The 17,872-nt window shown below is 43.4% G+C and overlaps 1 protein-coding gene across 2 annotated transcripts in view; it reads left to right on the top strand.

The window, feature by feature from the left end:
• STXBP5 (syntaxin binding protein 5) overlaps window positions 1–17,872 on the top strand; it is a 427,346-nt gene that overhangs the window by 260,497 nt on the left and 148,977 nt on the right. For both annotated transcript variants that reach the window (XM_040429504.1, XM_040429505.1), the window contains exon 9: window positions 10,135–10,213. In XM_040429504.1, coding sequence (XP_040285438.1) covers window positions 10,135–10,213 — 79 coding nt within the window. The remainder of the gene's footprint in view (window positions 1–10,134; window positions 10,214–17,872) is intronic.

The following is a 17,872-nucleotide window of genomic DNA, read 5'->3' as shown; positions in this document are numbered from 1 at the left end:
TACCTTATGTCTGTGGAGGCTCCAATCCTGGTTTTGGCTCACAGTCACTGATGGGAATCACTAACCAAATCACTGACGTGTGAATGAGGTTCAAAGGCTATGTACACCTTCGGAGGCATTATTTTTGTTCATTTTCGGCTAAAAAAATCTTTTTTTCAATTAGCCTTAATTTAAAAAAATATTGAGGGTTAACTGTTTTTCTACCTGTGTGACTGGTATTTTCACGTTCACTTTGTGCTGGTCATCTAATAACCCTTATCTCTAAGGCTACTTTCACACTCGTCTTTGGTGCGGATCCGTCATGGATCTGCACAGACTGATCCGTTCAGATAATACAGCCGTCTGCATCCGTTCAGAACGGATCCGTTTGTATTATATTTAACATAGCCAAGACGGATCTGTCCCCATTGACTTACATTGTCAGAACGGATCCGTTTGGCTCAGTTTTGGTGTCCGCCTCCAAAGCGGAATGGAGGCTGATCGGAGGCAAACTGATGCATTCTGAGTGGATCATTTTCCATTCAGAATGCATTAGGGCAAAACTGATCCGTTTTGGACCGCTTGTGAGAGCCCTGAACAGATCTCACTAACGGAAAGCCAAAACGCCAGTGTGAAAGTAGCCTAAAGCGACCGCGAAACACGTGTTGGGATCCAGGACTGTCTTGGTCTGTATATATCTTGACTGCATTTATCTCCTATATGTTATTTGTACTTTGTGGCACTATGCACTTTATATACTAACTGTGGGCTGTGATTTATTCTCTTTTTCTCACAGCCTGGGAGTTTTATTGCTAGTTATATGCATTATAATGTGACAGACCTGTGGATATCAATCCTGTGTGATTAAATGCTGCTAATATACCGTATATGGATTTCTATGTTTTATACAAGTGTATGTGCAATAAAAATTTTGTGACTCTATATTACATGCTGTTCTGAGACTAGTTTTGGGTATTTAAAGTACTTAGATGTCATAGACACCTATTTAAGCCACATTCTTATCAGGAAGATAAGAACTGAGCTTTAATGAGTGTTTAGGAGGTCAGAGAGCAGAGATAAGGAGTCCGCCAGCTTCTGGTCTGACTGAAAAGACAGAAAATCTAGAGGCAGCTACTATACAGAAAAAAATGATGCCATATTTTTAATAAAGACCAGACTGATGCGGAGAGCACTGGATGACATCCGTGTGCTGTTTGTTTTGTTTAGTTTTTTTGCAGAGCCATAGAAAATAATGGATCCGTGTGCGATCTGCAGATTGGACATGGGCCAAAAATACAGTCATGTGCAGGAGGCCTAAAGGTGAATTTTATTGAATGTTTTTGCTTTTACCTACAAAGGAGAAAAACAGTGTTGCAACAAAGGATGAGGGTACGGTTCCAACCATTTTATTACGCGTATGCATTGTGCACATTACTCGAGATCGGTAGAAGCAACCGCCTATTTCTTAAATACTGCACACAGAATTAGTAATATTCCAGTTCAGTTCTTATTACTTTAGGAGATCTGACTCTATCAGAGACCAGGAGAAAGAGTCCCATCACCCCCATCATCCCTGGCGAGAGAACGTAGACAGCTGTGTCCATTGTCACCGTTTTTTTTTCTCTAGATATAGATCTATTGGCAAATGGATTAAAGATGACCTGTTGGCTCTCCTGGCACGGCTGTTTTAGTAAATCCTCCTGTTACTCACGAACACCCTTTCTTAGAACTCTGCATTTTGGTGCTCCTCTGTTATTTCTGCCTGAAATATATGAATAATGTCACAACTGGGTTATTCACATTGCTCTTGTCAATTGGAAGCACATCGTGTACTATGTTATCCTAAAGACTAATAAAAAAATTGTATTTTTTCTAAGAAAGGAGAAATTGAGAATTAAAAGGGTTTGCCTCTGGGGGCGTGGCCTGAGCGCAACATGGACGGACGTGTGTAACTGAGCTCCGTCTCTGAAGCCCTGACTTTGTCATTATCCTGAACTTACCGACCGCAATCATATCACCCACGGAGGAGAGGAGATCGGGACGTCCCCGTAAAACAGGGATGGCACGCAATAAGGCGCAGTCGGCGACTGAAAGGCTCAGAGAATTTGCCAGGGCCGATTCCCAAGATGGCGCCGGCTCTGAACCGCGTGCACAAGCGGTTACCTCCCGGAGTGCTTCCCCTGCTCCTAGTGAGGACGGTTCACCGGACGCTGAACCCTCACTCAAGCAAGTGACCGATCAGTTACTTCAGGCGATAGCTACTTGCCGCTCTTCTCTGTCTGGGAAGATGGAGGAGGTGAAGATAGATATCGGCCTCCTGAGACATGACATGCAGAATATGCGAGATCGTATTGCGGAGGTGGAGAACCGTGTATCCACGGCAGAAGATCAGCTGAACCCACTACCAGCTCGTTTAACCGAATTGGAAAAGAAGGTGGATTATTGGCAGCAAAAGTGTGACGACTACGAAAATCGTTCACGTCGCAACAATCTGCGCATAGTGGGGCTCCCTGAACGAGCGGAGGGTAATAACCTATGCGATTTTGTGGCAACATGGCTGCGAGCCACTTTCCCGGATGCCGTCTTCTCCACTGCCTTTATTGTAGAGAGAGCGCACAGGGTACCTGCCAAACCTCTGCCGCCTGGAGCACCGCCGCGGGCATTGTTGGCGCGCCTCCTGACATCGGCGGATCGTGACCACATTCTGCAGTTGGCCCGACGCAAGCAGGAGCTCCGCTTTGAGAATGTAACGGTCATGCTCTTTCCGGACTTCTCTGCAGAACTCCAGAAGCGCAGAGCAACGTTCACAGTGATCAAGAGGCGCCTTCGTGATCTAAACATACCATATTCTATGGCCTACCCAGCCAGGCTACGGGTAGTGGATGGGGACTCCATTAAGTTCTTTAACAATCCTGCTGAAGCCGCGGCCTGGTTGGACGGACAACCGCGCCCAGCAAGACCTCAGAGATGAACACTCTCTGCTCCTTTTCGATGCTATTACTTATCCAGGTTTTTCTTATGCATCGCTTATGTGCCTTACTCATTTTATAGTATAATGCTATTCATGTTATTTTTTTTATTTTTTTTCCATCACTTGTTATTTATTACCCTCTGCGTCACATGTGCTCACAGCATGACACTGCTGTGTAATACTGTTGTCTTCTAGTGGCTGTACGCAGCGTTTATCTTAGTGGTGATATGCAGTATCCTATAATCCCTTGACTATGGAAGAAAGGTGGTGTGATTGTTGGTACAAGATTGAGGGGCCTTCCTCTCAGATAGTTGTGCCTATATAATACAAAGTTGGGGCATAAGCTCCTATCCTTCTTTACCTATTTACAGTGCGAAAGGTTAAGCTAACCAGTAGCACACCCCGTGTACTTGTGTGCCACACAGGATTTACCGCCGGGCATCTCGCTGCATACTTACAATGCCCTGGATGCTTGGCGCTGAATCCATTTTTATGATGTTCTTTTTGAAACCAATGTTAATTGTTTGGTCTTTACTAGTTCCTATGCTCATCTACTAGTTCCTATGCTCATCTACGTACCATCACATTATGTGAATGATCTGCAGAGATATGGCGGGAGACGGATGTGTATGATAGAGGGTGGGGGGAGAAATGTATATTTCACTATGTCACAATGGCAGAAATACGGTTGATGTCTTGGAATGTCAGGGGCCTTGGGAGTGTTAGGAAACGCACAATGGTGTTTTCAGCGATCGGGAGGTTTAATCCTCATATCCTGTGTTTAGAAGAGACCCATCTACTCCATGATAAGACTAGAAGATTATGTAGGCCATGGGTCCAATGGTCTAGCCACTCATGCTATTCCAACTTGGCAAGGGGAGTTTCTCTCATGGTTCATAAATCTCTGAGATGGGAGGTGGAGAGACTACAGGTGGACAATGCGGGAAGGTTCATTTTTGTGGCAGCATACATTAACTGCATATTATATGTTATACTGGGAATTTATATCCCTCTCCCCTCTTCCCTCCAAGTGATACACCAGGCGATATGTTTCGCAGCCTCATTCCCCACAGCACGAGTCATATGTATGGGGGACCTTAACATGACCCTACACCCCCTGCTGGATCGATTTCAAGGGCAGGGACAATCCCACGGGGTATCTCAGACAGAATCACCGCTGTCCAAATTGATGACGGAAGTGGGGTGGGAGGACCTGTGGCGCCTTAAGCACCCAGATGATAGGGTCTACTCGTGCCAGTCAGCAAGTCACCATTCCCTGTCCCGCATTGACTACGCCTTTGGTAGCTCCACAGTGAGTTCACTCTCCTATCAGGTGGAGTATGGTGCCAGAGGGGTATCAGACCATAACCCTATCCTGTTGTCCTTGCTAATGTCTGCTAGGGGGGTGGGTCGTTCCATGAGGGTGCACCCCTTCTGGCTAACATTGTTCCCGCCCTCAGATCGTATCCCAGACCAATTATCTATGTTCCTGTCTGAACATGCCGCTTATACAGATAGGTCGATAGTATAGGAGACGTTAATGGCCTATTTGAGGGGGTGCCTGAGATCGTCTATTTCGTTTATTAAACGGAATTCTGCTAAACAAGAAAAAGACCTGGCTGAGGAATGTGCTGGGAGGGAGAGGCTGTATGTTGCGGATCCAACATCTCAGAATAGGGAGGAGTGGCTACAAGTTGGGAGGCGTTATCTTATGTTGTTACAGGAAAAGGCTCAGCGCAAAATGTTTTTCACTAAACAATCTTTTTTTGAACTGGGCAATCAGTCTAGTAAGTTGCTGGCGCATATCGTTCACCAGAACCAAGCGTCTCCTGCTATCCTGCGTATTAGAGATGGGGGAAATACTATAGTAGTGGAGCCAGAGGCTATAGCTCAGCGCTTCCGGGAATTCTATCAAGATCTGTATGAGGCTCGTGTTGATTATACTACAGAGACAGTTAATACTTACCTGCAGGAGTTATATTACCCCAAGCTTTCACAGGACCTAGCTCAATCTTTGGAAGGTCCAATATTGGAAAGGGAAATAGTGGACGCCATCAAATCTTTAGCGAATGGAAAATCCCCTGGTCCGGATGGGCTACCATTAGAAATATACTCAAGATATGCTGATCAGTTAGTAAGTCCCTTATTGCAAATGTACCATGACTCCTTCTCAAAGGGTGTCCTGCCACCTTCACTGTATGAGGCTACTATTGTAATACTGCTCAAACCGGGCAAGGATCCGACTGAGTGTGGATCATATGGACCCATATCACTATTGAATTTAGACTATAAGATTTTGGCTAAGATTTTAGCACAGAGGCTGAATGGGGTCATAGTAAATCTTATTCATCTCGATCAGTCTGGATTCTTGCCCGGTAGATCAACGTCAGATAATATACGCAGAGTACAGGTTGTCACCCAGATTGGCCTTCAATGGAGGAGGCATTGGGCCCTTGCTTCTTTAGACACAGCTAAGGCATTTGATTCAGTGGAATGGCCCTACTTATTGGCGACTCTAGAATGTTTTGGGATAGGTCCAGCATTTATTAAATGGATTTCAGTGCTATATAAGCATCCCTCGGCTGCTATTCTGGTGAACGGTATGTGCTCCGCAAACTTTGACCTGGGCCGTGGGACCAGACAGGGATGCCCGCTGTCACCATTATTATTCGCCTTGGCGATTGAGCCTTTAGCTATTCGAATCAGATCTGATGCCCTATTCCAGGGGATATATATAGGAGATCAAGAGGACAGAGTGGGTCTATATGCGGACGACATGATACTGTTCACGTCAGATGTGGAATCCACACTACCTCGAGCTACTCATCTCATTGAAACATTTAGTCAGTTTTCTGGTCTCAAGATTAATTGGACTAAATCTGTTCTATTTCCACTGTATTCCTTATCCTCATCCTCTCTGAATACAGAGTTACCTATACACTGCGTGCAGAATTATTAGGCAAATGAGTATTTTGACCACATCATCCTCTTTATGCATGTTGTCGTACTCCAAGCTGCATAGGCTCGAAAGCCTACTACCAATTAAGCATATTAGGTGATGTGCATCTCTGTAATGAGAAGGGGTGTGGTCTAATGACATCAACACCCTATATTAGGTGTGCATAATTATTAGGCAACTTCCTTTCCTTTGGCAAAATGGGTCAAAAGAAGGACTTGACAGGCTCAGAAAAGTCAAAAATAGTGAGATATCTTGCAGAGGGATGCAGCACTCTTACAATTGCAAAGCTTCTGAAGCGTGATCATCGAACAATCAAGCGTTTCATTCAAAATAGTCAACAGGGTCGCAAGAAGCGTGTGGAAAAACCAAGTCGCAAAATAACTGCCCATGAACTGAGAAAAGTCAAACGTGCAGCTGCCAAGATGCCACTTGCCACCAGTTTGGCCATATTTCAGAGCTGCAACATCACTGGAGTGCCCAAAAGCACAAGGTGTGCAATACTCAGAGACAAGGTAAGAAAGGCTGAAAGACGACCACCACTGAACAAGACACACAAGCTGAAACGTCAAGACTGGGCCAAGAAATATCTCAAGACTGATTTTTCTAAGATTTTATGGACTGATGAAATGAGAGTGAGTCTTGATGGGCCAGATGGATGGGCCCGTGGCTGGATTGGTAAAGGGCAGAGAGCTCCAGTCCGACTCAGACGCCAGCAAGGTGGAGGTGGAGTACTGGTTTGGGCTGGTATCATCAAAGATGAGCTTGTGGGGCCTTTTCGGGTTGAGGATGGAGTCAAGCTCAACTCCCAGTCCTACTGCCAGTTTCTGGAAGACACCTTCTTCAAGCAGTGGTACAGGAAGAAGTCTGCATCCTTCAAGAAAAACATGATTTTCATGCAGGACAATGCTCCATCACACGCGTCCAAGTACTCCACTGCGTGGCTGGCAAGAAAGGGTATAAAAGAAGAAAATCTAATGACATGGCCTCCTTGTTCACCTGATCTGAACCCCATTGAGAACCTGTGGTCCATCATCAAATGTGAGATTTACAAGGAGGGAAAACAGTACACCTCTCTGAACAGTGTCTGGGAGGCTGTGGTTGCTGCTGCACGCAATGTTGATGGTGAACAGATCAAAACACTGACAGAATCCATGGATGGCAGGCTTTTGAGTGTCCTTGCAAAGAAAGGTGGCTATATTGGTCACTGATTTGTTTTTGTTTTGTTTTTGAATGTCAGAAATGTATATTTGTGAATGTTGAGATGTTATATTGGTTTCACTGGTAAAAATAAATAATTGAAATGGGTATATATTTGTTTTTTGTTAAGTTGCCTAATAATTATGCACAGTAATAGTCACCTGCACACACAGATAGCCCCCTAAAATAGCTAAAACTAAAAACAAACTAAAAACTACTTCCAAAAATATTCAGCTTTGATATTAATGAGTAGTTTGGGTTCATTGAGAACATGGTTGTTGTTCAATAATAAAAATTAATCCTCAAAAATACAACTTGCCTAATAATTCTGCACTCCCTGTAGTATCTGAGTTTAAATATTTGGGAATTCATATTACCAAAGACGTGACATCTTTCCACACCCTCAACATACAGCCTCTCTTGAATCACAGTGCAGACAAATTCAGGATTTGGAGTGGGCTCCCCCTGTCTGTCCCGGGGCGAATTAACCTGATTAAACTGATTATTTTGCCTAAGTGGTTATATGTTTTGGAGCATGCTCCCTGCATAGTGCCTAAAAAAATATTTCAACGCTTCAAGTCTCTTCTATCTCCATTCATATGGGGTAATAATAGACGTAAACTGTCCATTGATGTGCTGTGCAGACCTAGAGGTGAAGGAGGTATGTCCTTGCCTGATCTATATCTGTATTATCTGTCGGGGCAGCTGAGGCAGTTAAAGTCATGGATTTCCTCGGAAGGTGCTCTGACCAGAGCGGAAAAGCAGTTAGCGGTGTTCTTAGATATTCCATCATTATGGCCAGTGCTGGAACAACCAAAACTGTTTGGTCGACTGCACCTACCTGTACACAAGCTAGCCGCCCAAGTCTGGGAAGCTGGCAAGAAACTGCATTCTCACACAGGACTGACACCTGAGGTACCTTTATGGGATAACCCTATGTTTCCTTCCCTTCGCACAGGAATAGATGGACGGTTCTGGAGGGATCATGGGATTGGTGTTCTGGGAGATTTATATACCAGCAATGTATTTAATTCCTTTGAGCAACTGAAGGAACGCCATGATCTCCCTAGAACATCCTTTTTTAAATATCTTCAGGTACGACATGCAATGAGCACTCACTTTGGAAATACTATAATATCTATTTCTGATTACCCACTGATTGGTGTCATACGCTCCCAAGGTCCCAAGGGATTCATCTCTGCTCTCTATACCCACCTGCTGAATACTAAAATGCATGGAACCCCCCTCTTGGTATTATCTAAATGGGAAACACTAATGCCAGGTATTACTAATTATCAATGATATATTAGAATCCTCTGTATTGGTTTCCCCATCTATTAATAATAAATTTATACAGTTATGTATTGTTCACCAAAGTTATCTATCACCCGTGCGGCTACAAAGGATAGGCAAATTGACACACTCTAGATGTGACGCCGAAGGGGCAAATTTCTGGCACCTTATATGGGAATGTCCATATATACAAAACTTCTGGTCTGACATTATAAGTTTCCTTAATACACTCACGCATCCTTCTGTGGCATTGACTCCACAGGTATGTTTGTTTGGTATTCTGGATGAGGAAGTATATCCCCACCATTGTAGAATATTCTTAAGAGAAACATTATTCCTCGCACGAAAGGCTATTGCGATTCGCTGGATGGGTGATAGACGACCTTCTATTAACCAATGGAAAGTACTTGTGAACAATGTGGTGTCCTATGAGAATATTGTATTTAAGAACCGAGGTTGTCCCCAGAAGTTTAATAAAGTGTGGGGATCTTGGTGTTCATCCATACATACGATGTATTCAGCTCCCAGATTTTCAGATAATCTTAATGCAGTGTTAGGGTAAAATGCTTGTGTACACACTGTAAACATGTGTCCTGCCCGTCACGATTGCTCTGTACATTCATTACAACTGTGAAGTGTAACTTATTGCAACTGATGTCAGTATGAATATGGTACTGTTCTTGTTTTATTTTGCATTTGAATGTCTCATTGACCTTCATGTATACCGTGGTCTGTACTTTTCTAATGATTCGTTCAATAAAACGAGTTTAAAAAAAAAAGGGTTTGCCTCTAGAGTAAGGGCCCTTTAACCCCAACCCTGTTATCGGAGACTGCTCGTGCCTGATAATTGCCTGGTGTAAAGTGAGCAAATGCTTGTTTGTGAGGTGATCACATCTTTCACGTGGCGCCAAAAAACGGGGTTTGTGGGCAGCACATTGCCCCTGTGTGTGACAAACAATGTATATCATTATAGCAGTGATTGCCCATCGCCATGCAGAAGGGATGATTGTTGCATGTATATGGGTCTAAATGAGCTGGCAGTGACTGGGAACGAAGGGTTTTTCCACGATCATTGTCCTTCGTATGAGTCCATTATAATCGGCCCTAAGAAATAATCATTCGTTGAAGGACTATAAATTGTTTAGAAACTTGCATAAGTGTACTTTGCATCCTCGGCTCGTACAGCTAAATGCTGAAGACTTATGTCACTGCCATTCCTGCTTCTTTGGCTATTACATTGTCCTGGCGGCCCAGTGCCCGATGTTTAGCCTTGGTATACTTTATGATGCTGGGGTCCTGGGTTCAAATCTGTATGTTGGCGCTTTATGATCAAGAGAAATAAATTATTTTCTTGGAAGAACCATGCAAGGCCTTGTGCACACTATGAAACCATCTTCAGAGAACCAAGACAGCACCAAGCCTCTTATTCCTCATTGAGGAGATATAGGCACTCAATGGGCCACCATAACCTTATAATACATCACACGATAAAACGTGTCATAAAGGAACAGTATGGATAGATTTTTCTGGATGCCGTATTCGGGGTCTGTGATGTATCATCATATGTAAGGGTCCTAACACTATTCCTTAATAGCTACATAATAATATGTATCTAGCATGTTGGAGAAACGTAGTTTGAATGTTACATTGCTTTCTCCCACTGGCAGGTTGTGCCTTACAATATGGTAAGAAAATTGTTCATTTATTAAATATCGATGTCTTGTTTGTGTCCTAGGTAAGCAGATAAAGGATGGAAAGAAACCAGAACCATGCAAACCTATCTTGAAAGTGGAGTACAAAACAACAAGAAATGGGTGAGGATACTATTCCATAATTTACCAAATACTTTTCCACCGCACATATGCCAAGCCTAAATGAAGAAATGACATTATGGCGGAATGTTACTGTATAGTGCGATGTAGGTGCAATCAACACAAACTACCTTGTAAACAGCAAAGATTACATACAGTATATACAGTATATCAAGATTTACCTATTATTGAGAGTCTGATTCTGCCTGTGGCCTACAAGTGTGCCAAGCATCCCTGTGCCATTATGTTTTACATTCAAGCATATGATGGTAGGTGGCAGATGGAAATGTAAGGAGTTCATACAAGCAGCAGCGTAGCGCATGCAGTCCATGTACGTTTTTGATATTTATTAGGACACCCATGCACATGACAGCATTTTATATGCAACCAAATCTGCATTATTTTTTTGCGGATCGCATGTGGACCCATTAATTTCTGTGAGGCCACAGAAGATGCGGACAGCACACCGTGTGCTGTCCGGATCCGTATGTCCATTTTGCGGCTCCGCAAAAAATATGAAACATAACTTATTCTTATCAGTGTTGCAGAAAAGAATAGGCATTTCTACAATAGTTTGGGACAGGTGGAACGTGAAAATGTGAGGTGCACTGAGCCGGTATCCGTATCATGCAGATCCACGGTTTGCGGACCACAAAACCGATATGGTAGTGTGCATGAGGCCTAATTGCTTTAGTCAGTGCAAGGGAGTATGACAGTTCAGTGTGTAACAGCATGAGCTATAACAGGGAACTCGGGGAATCAAAGGGTGTTTGGGTGGTATCAGATGGACTACACCTGAGGAAGTCCTGTAGAAGCCAGACATGTGGATGCAGGCAGAATCTGTGATGCCATGTATGCATTCATAGTTTACATTGCTTTGTGTCTGCTAAAAGTTGGATAAATTGGCTAGTTTGCTGGCCATAATTTAGATTTATGGCATTTTTATCCCGGAAACATATCCAAAAAATTCCAGTAATTTGTATTCTGCTTAGAAGATGCAGCTGTGCCACTTGTATCTCTGTGTTAAAATGTGATTTTTCGTTAAAGGGGTTGTCTCACTAAAGCAAATGGCATTTATCATGTAGCCAAAGTTAATAAGGCCATCCCTGAAGATACAATGGCCTCAGGATACAATATTTTCATATCTGCATTGTGCTGGGGACATCCAGGTGTGCTGGGGACATCCTGGGCTTCGCTCCCCTATGCTAGGCAGAGACTTCTGCCTAGAAGTGAGCCCAGTGACATCACCGATGGGTGGTTTATAGCGCTGCCGGAGGCTGTTTTGGAGGTGGGTACTATGCAAAGACTATGCAAAGTAGCCCTCCGGGGAATCCCTTTAATATTATAACTTGCGGGACTACTTGTAACAGGCACTTACTAATGTATTGGGATTGTCCATATTGCCTCCTTTGCTGGCTTTATTTATTTTTCCATCACATTATACACTGTTTGTATCCAGGGGTTACAGCCACCACTGCAGCGCAGATACAAGGCAGCCTCAACAGGAGCTGCTGCTGCGCATGCGTGTCTCTGCGCGCTCCTATGGTCCCAGCCACCACTGAGGGATTGCTGGGTGGTTGTAACCCCTGGAAGTCAGCATTGTATAATGTGATGGGAAAATGATTCAAACTAGCAAAGGAGCCAATATGGACAATCACTATACATTATTAAGTGCCTTCTATGAACTTTCTCTATATGATAAATGCCATTTGCTCTTGTGAGACAACCCCTTTAAATCTGCAATAAAAAATGTAGATGGATCAAAACAGAAATGTCTGCAAACCTTTATACACTCACCTAAAGAATTATTAGGAACACCATACTAATACGGTGTTGGACCCCCTTTTGCCTTCAGAACTGCCTTAATTCTACATGGCATTGATTCAACAAGGTGCTGATAGCATTCTTTAGAAATGTTGGCCCATATTGATAGGATAGCATCTTGCAGTTGATGGAGATTTGAGGGATGCACATCCAGGGCACGAAGCTCCCGTTCCACCACATCCCAAAGATGCTCTATTGGGTTGAGATCTGGTGACTGTGGGGGCCATTTTAGTACAGTGAACTCATTGTCATGTTCAAGAAACCAATTTGAAATGATTCGAGCTTTGTGACATGGTGCATTATCCTGCTGGAAGTAGCCATCAGAGGATGGGTACATGGTGGTCATGAAGGGATGGACATGGTCAGAAACAATGCTCAGGTAGCCCGTGGCATTTTAACGATGCCCAATTGGCACTAAGGGGCCTAAAGTGTGCCCAGAAAACATCCCCCACACCATTACACCACCACCACCAGCCTGCACAGTGGTAACAAGGCATGATGGATACATGTTCTCATTCTGTTTACGCCAAATTCGGACTCTACCATTTGAATGTCTCAACAGAAATCGAGACTCCTCAGACCAGGTAACATTTTTCCAGTCTTCAACAGTCCAATTTTGGTGAGCTTGTGCAAATTGTAGCCTCTTTTTCCTATTTGTAGTGGAGATGAGTGGTACCCGGTGGGGTCTTCTGCTGTTGTAGCCCATCCACCTCAAGGTTGTGCGTGTTGTGGCTTCACAAATGCTTTGCTGCATACCTCGGTTGTAACGAGTGGTTATTTCAGTCAACGTTGCTCTTCTATCAGCCTGAATCAGTCGGCCCATTCTCCTCTGACCTCTAGCATCCACAAGGCATTTTTGCCCACAGGACTGCCGCATACTGGATGTTTTTCCCTTTTCACACCATTCTTTGTAAACCCTAGAAATGGTTGTGCGTGAAAATCCCAGTAACTGAGCAGATTGTAAAATACTCAGACCGGCCCGTCTGGCACCAACAACCATGCCACGCTCAAAATTGCTTAGATCACCTTTCTTTCCCATTCTGACATTCAGTTTGGAGTTCATTAGATTGTCTTGACCAGGACCACCCCCTAAATGCATTGAAGCAACTGCCATGTGATTGGTTGACTAGATAATTGCATTAATGAGAAATAGAACAGGTGTTCCTAATAATTCTTTAGGTGAGTGTATACTGTATATTTAAAGGGCATCTGTCAGCAAATTTGTACCTATGAAACTGGCTGACCTGTTGCATGTGGTTTTGGCAGCTGAAGGCATCTGTGTTGGTCCCATGTTCATATGTGTCTGCATTGCTGAGAAAAATGATGTTTTAATATATGCAAATGAACCTCTAGGAGCAATGGGGGCGTTACCATTACACCTAAAGGCTCTGCTCTCTCTGCAACTGCTGCATCCTCTGCACTTTGATTAACAGGGCCAGGCATGATGACATTTTCACTGGCTGGTCCTTTCAATCAAAGTGCAGAGGCACATATGAACATGGCACCAACACAGATGCCTTCAGCTGCCAAGCGCACATGTAACAGGTCAGCCAGTTTCATAGGTACAGATCTGCTGGCAGATGCAACAATAAAATGGAGACATATTTTTACTAGATGTTTTAGGTTTTCAGCCTATTTTTCACTATCCAACTAAAATAGCTAATAGAAGTTTTGTAACATCAGTTGGATGAGCTCCGTGTTAACAACGTACAGATAAAATGAAGATGTGCTCAAAATGCTGTCAAGGAGCGCCCAGTGTTTTATCTCCAGACATCACCTTGTATAAAGCTGGCCATACACAATAGATAAATGCTGAACCGATTTCAGCCGGACCAGCTGACTATCTAATGTGTATGGGGCCCCCGGCTCTTCCATCACAGCAGAGGAAGATATGGATTTTAACTGCCCAATCCATTTGTTCTGGAAGAACTTATCTTGGGGAGAAGTGTCTGGTGGTGGAGCAGAGAGGAGCAGTAAAACCTAACTTTTATTACTACATCTAAAAATACAGTATAGCTGCTATGGATTGGAATTGATCTTGCAGAATACATTGATAGGTAGAGGATTGGGTGTAAGGGGGGCACTAGGCTGAACTGCAGTAGCACCTACTCATCCCTAATGCACCACAGGAACCCCTATTTACGCGCCCTGCCAGGTGGCAAATAGTGGGGCAGTCCTGGGATGGATGACCCCCAATATTTCCTGAACATTTCCCTGCATACCTTCTGCTATTTCCATACAGAATGAGAACTTACTCCAGAGGTGTCTGGCTGTGGCGTTCTCTCCATTCTGGACCGATGCATGCTCAGCTGAGCAGAGCATGCATGTGTATGGATGAATCGGGAGAGATGAGCGCTGACAGCCTATGTTATTTCAAGAATGTCTGAAATACAAAGAATTATACAAATTCATATTTTAATTTCCATTAGTTGTATAGATATGCTCATGAAGGGTTCCTTCCTGTATACTTCATATGATGAGCTTTGGGATATCCAACAGTGACTATGGGTTAAAGATATTGGTCATTTTAAAATGTGCTTAGAGGAGTTTTCTCATTTAAAAAAGGGAATGGGAATCTCCTCAAATGGTGTGTACCCTTGAGTCTTACCCTGAAGCCTGCACTGTTTCCATCACTGAATCGTGCTCCGTTTGCCTCCTGTCCATTTGAGGGCTTGGAGCTGTCTAGCTTTTGCTATGACTCGTGAGTGGATTTTACTAGCATTCCTGTGTGGGATCTTAGGACTTAAAGAAAACCTGTCCGCTCTCCTGATACGTCTGTTTTAGTAGATACTATTGGCATCATTCATTAAGACCGTCGATTTATACGCCATTCTTAATAACCCTGCACTGACACTTGATTGCTCCTAAGTTATGTAGAGGTGTTGGCCTCTATATAACTTAAGTGCTGGTCGTGCGACTTGCTGACGTACATTTAGGTAATTTTCTATGTCATAGAAAGCTGGAAGCTGGTTTACATTTAGACCGGCGCTGGATACGCCGAAGTTATGTAGAGGCTGGTGCCTCTCCATAACTTTAGCAGATCAACCGCCAGCACAGATCTTAATAAATGACCCCATTGTCTCCAAGTGTTGCTGCTTCTACTTGGTCTGACAGTGCCATACCAAAAAAGTTAGGGTCCATTCACACGTCCGTGTGTGTTTTGCGGATCCACAGATCCGTGGATCCGCAAAACATGGACATCGGCGATGTGCGTTGCGCATTTTGCGGACCGCACATCGCCGGCACTTAATAGAAAATGCCTATTCTTGTCCGCAATTGCGGACAAGAATAGGACATGTTCTATTTTTTTTGGGAACAGAATTGCGGACCTGGAAGTGCGGACACGCAATTCCGGATCCGGGCAGCACATCGTGCTGCCCCATAGAGATGAATGGGTCCGCAATTCCATTCCGCAAAATGCGGAATGAAATTGCGGACATGTGAATGGACCCTTAAAGAGGTTGTCTGGCAATATAAAAGTTTATGAAAATGGGCAGAATGATAAAAAATGTAATACGCATTTCTTTCCTCACCCATCTCTTGCCGCTGCTCTTCCGATGTCTGCTGGGTTCCCATCATGACCTACAGGAAATAACTGGAAATCCCTGCACACTGGCCACAGTGGGGACCCTCTTCAGTCAGTGATTGTTTGAGTGGGCATTTCCTAGCGCTTATTTTATTTTTTAATCCCTTTTTATCCCACTGGACATCCCTTATCACTTTTTTCCTCATTGCCCTGATTAGCGTAGTGCAAAACAGTACGCCTCAAAGTATTGACGTCAAAAGCTACTCGTGATGACTACTGATTAGTAAGAAAGTGAACTCATTGGATGGACAATGCTAGATTAGATATGGATGGATCGATTGATAGACAAACAGTGAACACTATTCCATCTACACCCAAAGTCTTAAATACTTTTGAACAAAGCATATATAATTATATGATACATGACCAGAATTCAGGGCACAGTAATAAAGCTAAATAAAATGTTAAGTGATTTTCTCCTGAGAGATTTAGCAGAATGAACATCCGAATATGGGCAAATTCAACTTCTTTAATTGTAGTCTTTTAACAAAGTGCTCCGTATCTTGGTGCTTTGGAAATAAACGGGATTCAAGGGATTCAACCTATTTCCAACACAGATCCTGTTACATCAGTTATCACAGCAGACTGATTAAAGCAGAATGCATTTTCCAAGCTTTCAGCTTTTATTTAGGTTAATGCAGTCACTAATATCTTATGCAGTGAAGAATAGCGGTGAAGGTTAAATATGGGGACGTCTTCTTTACCAATACCCCAGCTAAGCTTTAATGAGATTAATGGAAACAATTGGATTGGTGGAGCCAGATTATACAGAAAATACATTTTGTCCAAATAAATAACGATGCCATGTTTTTATTTTTTGCTGCATAGTATCGAAATTAATATACTTGTTCTCCATCTCTTATGTAAACTAAACTCTACCCGCAATGTTTCAAATGTTCTAAAAGATATGTATAGAGTGACATCTCTTTGAAATGACCTCCCTGTTAGGAAGCAGATGTGGATCCGTTGTTCCACTTTAACAGATTTGGTTTGGGGCTACTCCTAAACGGCGTAAATTAAGTGCCCTTTACCATCCTTTACCCCTAAACAGGGATTTGGACTTCGCTGCAGAGGAACCGCCAACCGCTACCAGAGTTTGTGTAATCCAATAAACAATCCAAAGTCAGGGCAGACAACTCAGGGTTGAAACTGAGATCAAGCAGAAGTCAGGTCAGGCAGCGAAGGATCAGACCTGGAAAACATGGGCAGTAAAATGTAGAACCGCACACTTTTGCAGGACACTAGCAGAGTAGAACCTATTGCTCAGACACCCTCCCAGAGGGGAAAGGAGCATTAAAGGGAACCTGTCATGTGGATATTTGATTATAATCTAACTAATTATATACAATCATTAACTACTAAAAAGTATCTTAGATGTATTCACTTACTGGTGTGACAGATGGTTACCTCATAATATACACACAAAGATGCCGCATGCCACATGCTAATGAGCTGATTTGAGTCCAGCGTGATGTCAGTGAGTCCAGCGTATAATTAATTCAGAGCTATAGCCACTCCCCTGCCCACCTGCTGCTGGTTCATATGGAAAAAAACTGTCACTCAGCAGCAGGTAGGCGGGGAGAGTCAGGAGCTCATGAATATTCAGGACTCATCATCATCTGGAGCTTTTCAATACAAGATGTTGGCAGATTGACTGGGTCAATTAAAGAAAGTGACCCAGCATTTTGCTAAGAGAATCAGTCACTTATTTATGTTGCCCTTAGTTAGGACACCATAAAACTGGTGACAGGTTCCCTTTAAGTACTCAATGTGGCTGGTAAGGATTAGGGTGCATGCATGTGGGCCCTTTAAGAGCTGGAGCGAATATTCGCGCCCCACAGGAAGAGCAAGAGAGGCCTAGCTGGCAGACAGCAGGTCGCAGCCTGAGTAGTGGGACTAAGCTACATTGGTGGCCGCACCTGCCAGAAAGAAGAGCAGAGAGGGAGGCAGGTAACTGCTGTTGGAGTGAGGAGCATAGCAGTGGCTTCCTTTTTTGGGGGGGGCAATAAATATAGAATATAAGAGGGATGAAAATCTGTCACATTGAAAACTTCATCTAGATCAGGGGTGGTTAGCAACAACAAATATTTGTTATGCACTTCTCTCACGAGGGACTGTGATTCGCTGATCAAATAACGTCTTGTGTAGTAAGTATGTTGATTGCCTACAAATGTCAAATTGAAGAGGTGCATTTAAAGTCTTCATTGAAAAAATGTCCAAAGATGCGAACTGTCTCATTGATCTGGGTAGTG

Source organism: Bufo bufo, chromosome 4 (assembly GCF_905171765.1).
Source record: "Bufo bufo chromosome 4, aBufBuf1.1, whole genome shotgun sequence".
Taxonomy (NCBI): Eukaryota; Metazoa; Chordata; class Amphibia; order Anura; family Bufonidae; genus Bufo; species Bufo bufo.
This window is presented reverse-complemented; position numbering and strand designations above follow the sequence as displayed.